Source organism: Glycine max, chromosome 13 (genome assembly GCF_000004515.6).
Source record: "Glycine max cultivar Williams 82 chromosome 13, Glycine_max_v4.0, whole genome shotgun sequence".
Lineage (NCBI taxonomy): Eukaryota > Viridiplantae > Streptophyta > Magnoliopsida > Fabales > Fabaceae > Glycine > Glycine max.
The window spans coordinates 10,340,228-10,348,519 of NC_038249.2; the positions used below are offsets into that span (position 1 = coordinate 10,340,228).

Genomic DNA, 8,292 nt, shown 5'->3' on the forward strand with positions numbered 1-8,292 from the left:
TGTTTCTTTGCAGCTACACTTCCATGATGATGGTATGCACTATTTATCTTGCTTGGTGAACATGCAATAGTATTTGTTACTATTATCAACTTGATGAGGTGACAATGATTACTGAACGCAGATTCTTAATAGGAAAAGCAAGCATTATTATTTGTCGAGGCAAATGAAAGAGACAACATTATTGTGATGATAGCTTTAGCCTTTATGATCCACTCCACACACATCTTAGTGCACCTGATGCCATTGCAATAATTATTTGTGGCCCTCTCCATTCTACCATACCTGATTTTTTTTTTGAAACGTATTACATTGAAGCAATTAATTCCAAGAACCGGATCCTTATAAGTAGGAGCTTTCATCTAATTTCTTTGTAACAGTTCATAAGAATAAAAGGAGTTAAGACCTGAAAAAGCCTAAGTAGCAGAAGGTACAGAACAAAATCCCTACAAAAAAGAGCCTAAACCCTCAGATTTAATAAGACTCTATAAGTCTGATTGACTTGATTTTGTGGTCAGTAAGTCTTCCTTATATGACAATTTATCTTTTGAGACTTAATTTTTCTAAAGTAGAAATTTACTTTAAAAAACAAAAGTAAAAAAGCACAGTCATTAATTAAAAAACTAATAGTTCAATTAAATATTATATATTTTTGCTATAATTTAGTCAATATATTTGCCAAAAAAATAATGAAAAGTTATATTTTACTTTTAAAGTTATTTCATCACAATTCTAATTTTGGCATCATATAAATGTGTAACTGATTGGTACTGAACATATTAGCAAAGTCACGGGACAAAGGTGCGTGCGTCACGTCTTAGTCTTGCTATTAAACAAAGTTGGAAAAATACGAGAGACAGACGCGGTCACCGGCTTTTCCTTCCACGCAAATAAAAAAACAAATGTTAATGGATGTCTTTAAAATACTACTAGTTAAAGAATTTAGAGTAAAATATTTTTATAATAAATATTAAAAATAAAAATTTTCATAGAAAAAATATCATTAATATCTTTATCACAAATACTAATATATATTTTAACGTATTTTTTATATAAACCTTTTATCATTACTTTATTAATTACTTCATTTTAAGGTATTAATTAATTAATTTGACAAAAAAAGCAAAAGTAAATCAACAATAATTGACATAAATAATAATAATTTATATTTTTTAATCAAATTAATTCAAAATTTAAATACGAATTAATTTTAGTATAAAATAAATTATATTAAAAATAAAATATCTATCTTAAATTCGTTCGAGGTCATCACAAAAACTAATTATGACGTAACATACGAATTGTTTTGTACCAACAGGTGAGAAAAAAAAAAAAAAAAGACAAAGGGTGCTACGTGGCACCCCATCTAGAATTCCTTGACTTTAAGTACGCTCTCTCACACTCTCTCCATTCCCAATCAATTTTTCTTTCCCTCTTTTAAAAACCTTAGTCACCAAGAAATTAAAAGAGCATCATCACCTTTGAAGCTAAACGTGTTGTTGTTGTGACTGTGAAGAAGAAGAAGAACAACATCAACATCCCCGGCACACACATACAAGCATCATTATTTTCTCTTCCTCCGAGAACCACACAAAAAAAAATGCTTGATCCACGAAGAGACCAACCCACAATTTCTTTTCCATTGTCCAATGAAATAGGACACATAACTCATGGTTATGACACATGGGGTGCCACAAATACTGATTTTATGGCATCAAAGAAACGGCCAAAAAATTATAAAATTTGCCACAGCTACAATAACGACATGGAAGTGCAATTGGGAACAGGATCAAAGGTGGATGATGATGAATCTGGTATTTGTTCACCTCCTCTTTGGACTACAAGCCCACCAAAGAGTCCTCATCAGTGCAAAAACCACTATAGGTGCCTTTCTCCTGCGTCCAAGACTCAAGCTATTGCAAGAGGCCAAAGGGAACTCATGGAAATGGTTAAGAGCATGCCTGAGTCAAGCTACGAGCTTTCTCTCAAAGATCTTGTGGAACACCCTAGAGTTGAAGTTGCACAAGAGAAAGGAGCAGAGGAGAGGAAAAACTTGGGTGACAAAAATGTGGATAGTAGAAAAAAGGTTGATATGAATATTAAGAAGGGTCAAGTGAAGAGAAGTGGGAACATTGATAGTGGAGGGTTTTATCTCAAAATGGTCTTTCCAATTTCTTTGGGATCTAAGAAGAAGACTAAAAATGAGTCCTTAGTGAATAGTGGTTCTAACAAGGTGTCTCCTAGAACTTCGGTTTCTGATCATGGATCTAAGAGCCTTGATAAGGAGTGGTGGAAGAAGAAGAGCCTTTCTGGTTCTGGTGGAGAGAGTGATAGTGGTGTGTCGAGCATTAATAGTGGAAGCATGAAAAGTTCTGGTAGCAACAACAGTAGTAGCAGTAGCAGAAGTAATAGCAGGTATGCTCAATCTAAATATCTAATTGGATGAATATAGAGTTAATGGTTATTGAGTTTAGATGTTGAAATTGTAGAAAATCAATTAGCTAATTGCATGCTATTCCCAAAATGGTATGAAACTATGAATTTGTCATGAAAAAAGGTATGGATTTTGCTGGGGATACTTTAATTTGTGGTGATTGATGTTAACTGCAGAATGGAAAACAACTAAAAGGTGTAGAAATTTTTTTAGTAAAATCTATGGAAATTCTCACTTTGCTTTTACTTTCCAAAGCATTTAGTTTTGAATAAGAATTTAATTTTGATAGCCCATAATTAGCTTAAAAACTTTTATTTTGTCAACCAAATTGGTAATACTCTATGTATGACTTTGAATAAAAGTTCTCTGGTTTCTCTATGTATAACTTGAAACGGATACATAAAACATATTATAAGCAGAAGTTATTGGCATATAGCATCCATGGTTTCTTATTATATTTTGAACCTTTTAGATTTTCAAATGCTTCTCTGATTCGATTCAGAACACTCAGTTGTTTCCTCTATGTATAACCTTGAATAAAATTTAAACGTTATTAGCATGTTCATCCATGGTTTCCTACTATATTTTGAGCTTTCAGGATTTTCAAATTTGATTCTAATCAGAACAGTAAGTTGTTTTTCAATCAAATTGCGTTTCTTGGTAAATGACAAAGTCAATGAAAGTAGACAAAAGTATGCACTCACTATGCACGCATTGTCGGATTTTTTGGCCTTACTTCACGGAGGTTAAAGGGTCGAAGGCACCCAGTATTGTAGTCCTTTAGTTGATAAAGTTTTCTGGCGTAACTTTTAAGGTCTTTAAATCAAATCAAATGTTCAAGGTGTTCAATTGTTGGTGGTGGGTATAAAAAAAAGATACAGCGATGGTCATGTTCGTAAGCTAATTAACAACACAATTATTGATTTTTTTATAATGATCACACTAATATTTGAATTTAACACTTCGCATATATTATTTTAAGGTTTAATTAATTCTTATAATTTTTAATTTTTTTAGTTTATATAATTAATATCTAGATTTTTTAGTCCTAAAATTTATATTTTAATTCTTCAAAGATTTTTGTCATTAAAATAAATTCTTTAACTCGTTTTAATTTCTTAGTTAAAAAATTTTAATCATAAATCTTTTAGGAATTAAAATATAAACTTTAAATACTAAAAAATTTATTTATTAACTATAGAGATTAAAAATAATAAATTTAAAAATTATAAAAACTAATTAAACCTTATTTTAAATTCCCACTACTAGGCTTACCGTAATTATTTACACAATTGTTGATTTGTTGCATGACAACCAAGTTTTATTGGCCCAATGAATCAATAAGCAGAAAAATTACTTAACAAATCACGAATAATAACTAGTTTATTTGTGTGCACATAGATAATAGTAATTCCAGTTCCTGCACGCGTTATTCAAGAATGATATTTACTTTATAGTGTAATATATAATAAAAAATGTTGGCGACAGTATTTTTACAATCTCTTCCTTTTTTTTTTTCTCAGCCAAAGTTATAATATAACTTTAAAATCGGTTACATGGGTACTGATATGATAGGAAGAGGAAGATAATGACTCACTACTTGAAAAATTATGTTTAGTGATTTTGGCACCAATTTCGTTAGTGGGTTTCTGTAGTAGTACTTTATTCTGTTATGAATGCTCTATGCTTTTGTAATTCATTTAGTGCTATAGTGCTCTCTATTAGTGCTTAGAGATTTTGTTATTAGCTTTTGTCTTGTAGCAAAGGCATATGACTATATATACCGAAGGTGTATTAACATAAGGGATATGCAAAATTATAAGGAAATTTCTCCCCCAGTGTCTTAAGCTTCTTCCTCCTCCTGCATTCTGTGCTTTTATCTTTAATGTTCATAACAATTTGGTGCTTTCATTGAGAACTCCAATGGCAAACGACGAACTTTCCTCAGAGTGCTTGGACCGCCTCGAGGCCGCCATTGCCGATCTCGTTGTCACCCAAGCCTCCATGGCTGCCAAACTAGATCTCCTTCTCCTGAAAATGGATACCCTATTAACTAGCCAACACCTTCCATCTTCTTCCTTTGCAAAGGCACTCCCCACACACACACCCATGCCAACTCCGCCGCCTATGCCGATTCCACCTCCCCAACCTGCACTCATGAAGCACACCCCGCACCCTTGCTGGCTTCGCTTACCATTGTTGCCGTCCACCTCTCCGATAACAGCAAGCCCCAGGCGTCCTCCCCCGGTCGTCGTTGGGTTGCCATCCATCGGATCCATGCGGAGTTCCCCAGCCACCACATCCTTCCCTTCGACCTCTGCTTATTCCCTTCCATCACGTTCATTGCCAAGGTCAGGGACAAGGAGCTCGACCACCCTTTCCTCCTCACCTTCTACGCCACTATCAACACCGCCAAAGGGCTTCGCTTCCGCAACACTAACCTTCATTTGCGCACGAGCTATTTTCCTTCACCCATTTTAATTTGGGATCCCGATTCAACTTTTGAAGCCATGGTTTGAAGCCCAACACCTTGAGGACGAGGTGTTTTTGATGGGCCAGGGAATGATATGATAGGAAGAGGAAGATAACGACTCAACACTTGAAAGATTATGTTTAGTGGTTTTGGCACCAATTTCGTTAGTGGGTTTTTGTAGTAGTGTTGTATTCTGTTATGAGCAGTAGTGCTCTATGCTCTTGTAATTCTGTTAGTCCTATAGTGCTCTCTACTAGTGCCTTAGAGATTCTGCTATTAGCTTTTGTCTTGTAGCAAAGACATATGACTATATATACCAGAGGTGTATTCACAGAAGGAATATGCAAAATTATAAGGAAATTCCTTCCCAACTGTCTTAAGCTTCTTTCTCTTTTTGTATTCAGTGCTTTTATCTTTGATGTTCATAACAGGTACCCTAACCCATTTACATAAGTGTTTTACAGACCCAATTGATACATAAAGATCCATCACTAGCATAATATGCTATGTGTTTGAATTTAAGTTGGAAATGCAATGTGTGTGATTCTATATAAATTCAATAGATAAAAGTAAATTGAAAGTAAAAGCAAGGATGGTGATATTTATGTAAACATACGTTTATAACCTTCTATCCAAACACACCTTATATCGATATCCCTTCATAGTTGACGTTTTCTTCATAACATTTTCTTTAGTTCAAATTTAGTAAAAAAAAACAATTTTAGTGGATCTTACTTTTAAATAACTAAATTAGTGATTTTTAATAAATTTGACTCAACCACAAAATAAGTATTAGAAAAAGAATATCATTAGTATTTTTCATGTATATATATATATATATATATATATATATATATATATATATATATATATATATATATATATAATATAACATAATATATAATTTGTTTCTTATATTGTTATCAGTTAAGTAACATTTTTTTTTTTGGGAATGCAGGCATGAAGTGAATGTTAGTAGTTGCTGGCCTTTCATACGAAGACCCGAAAGCTTATCACCAAATTAGGCGTTGGCACTGTTGATCAAGAGTATATGAAGATTACATATGTTCAATTATACTTTTCTTGGTTTTTATTAGACATGACAAGGCACATAAAAGTTAGTATGTAATGCAACGAGTGTGTTTATGTATATTAATTTTCCCAGAGAAATTTTAACGAAGTATCTTCTATTTTATGCTTTCTCGATTTAAAGAAGAACACATATGGCATGGATCTGCCTCGGTTGTCGTTTCTGTGATGAGCTGGTTCGAAGAGTTAAAAATACACAGCTTTGAGCCGTTTAAGGTAGAAAAAAAGTTTGATAATTGCTATTCACCCCAACACTATTGCGAATGATCCATATTAAGTGGTTGAATTTTTTTTCGTATGAAAATGTTTTTTTTTCTTCATGAAAACATGTTTCCTTTATATAATGCCTACAACATTCATAACGAAAACATGCTTGAGGAGGGGTGCAAACAAAATCTACATATAGGGGAGGATTTGAGATGTTTTAAGATGTTATAAATTAGATCTTTGAGATATTTTGGGGGTGTTTGGTTTGGTTGTTTTATGTTTTCATTTTCACTGAAAACAGAAAACGGTGATGAAAATGTGTTTGGTTGGATTTCTGAAAACATTTTCAGTGAAAATGAAAATAGGAAACAACCAGAAAATGAAAACAATAAATTCTCATTTTCAGTGTTTTCAGTTGAGAACAGAAACCTCATTTCGGGTAAAATGAAATTGCGGTGACAATGAATGTAATTTTAAGCAAATCTAAAAATACAAAAAGACAAGAAGTCAATATATCATAAATTTTCAGTATTTTTATTTCATGAAAACAGAAAACAAGAAGTCAAACCAAACATGTTTTCAGAATTCTAATCTTTTGAAAATGAAAACGGTTTTCCGAAAATGAAAACAGGAAATGAAAACAGAAAATAAAAATTTTTGAGAGATTTTATGGTTAAATGATATTTTAAATTTAGTTTAAATACTTTTAATCTAGGTCTTCCATTTCAATCTAATAATTGTGATTAATCATTTTTATTCTCACATAAGATGATTATTCTCATTATCATATGATACGTCACACATACGCACACACACATATATAATAAAAGGTCTAGATTAAAAAATTTTAAATTCAAATTAAAACTTTATTTAACTATAAAATCTCTAATTTATCAAACAAAAAATTAAATATCTTGAAGATTTGATTTATGTTATCGTAAAATATTCTAAACTTAGCACCAACTTGATCACCACCACCGTCATTATTGTTTTCGTCACAACTGTCATGGCTGCCACCACAATTACCACCATGATTGTCAATATGATCGTGGTAGTGGTGACGACAACGACAGTCATGTTGGTGGTGACGGTTATGGTAGTAGTGGTGATTGTAGTGGTGATTTTGACATAAATTAAATTTTTAAGATATTTGATTTTCTATTAGATAAATCTTTTATGGTTGAATAATGTAACACCCTGAAATATTACTAGTTATAAATCGATGTTTAATTGTATTTATTGTGTTATTTGACTATATGGTTGACTTGAATGAGTGGAGGTATGACTTGAATTAATCATGTGCGAATTTCTTGATGTGGATGTTGAGTTATGTGGAGTTTTGTTGAGCTAAGTTAAAATTATGAGATTTTAAATTTTACCTAAACCTATTCCAGTAAAATCAAAATCCCGGATTTGTTAACCGTTAGATCGTCTTCAAATATTTCCTGGAGCTTCCTAAGACACATCTACATAGTCTGACTGTTGAGATTTTGAAACTAACAAATTTTGGTGTCTCACTAAGTGAGAAGGGTGCGCTAAGCGCAATTCCAACCTAAGAGGGAATTGCGCTAAGCGAGCAGGGGCGCGCTAAGTGCAATTCCAACCCGAGAGGGAATTGCACTGAGCGAGTTTTGGCCCACTAAGCGAGGCCTAGTGCAGAGGGAGTTGCGCTAAGCTTGAATTGTCACGCTAAGCACGAAAAGTGGACTATGGCTTAGTGAGACGAGCTCACTAAGCGAGATCTACAGATTATAAATATGTTCCTTAGCGTGAAAAACACGATTTTTCACTCTCTTCTTCTCCAAAATGCCACCCAAACCCTAAAACCTCCTTCTCCACCATCCACGACCACCGGTGGCCACCGCGAGCCGCCATTGCTTGCCGTTGAACCCCCACACCAAGAGGAAAACTTTAATCGAAGCGGAATCCTCAGAATTCTCCTCAAGGATTCGATGGAGAAAATTCCCCCAATCCTCCATTTCATAGCTTCTCTGAGGTAATCTTGACTTCTAAGCCCTTCTCTTAGTTAGTTTGAGTTCCTCTTAGTGTCTCTTGTGTGTAGGGTACTATAATAGGATGTTTTTACACTTTC

General features: G+C 33.3%; 1 protein-coding gene across 1 annotated transcript; it reads left to right on the forward strand.

Annotated features, from left to right (window-relative positions):
• The first annotated feature begins 1,404 nt into the window (after positions 1 to 1,404).
• Positions 1,405 to 6,097, forward strand: LOC100820562 (uncharacterized). The gene is made up of 2 exons (XM_003541884.4): positions 1,405 to 2,412; positions 5,863 to 6,097. Exons 1-2 carry the CDS (start codon positions 1,598 to 1,600, stop codon positions 5,927 to 5,929), a joined length of 882 nt encoding a protein of 293 aa, XP_003541932.1. The 5' UTR covers positions 1,405 to 1,597; the 3' UTR covers positions 5,930 to 6,097.
• Positions 6,098 to 8,292: the final 2,195 nt, after the last annotated feature.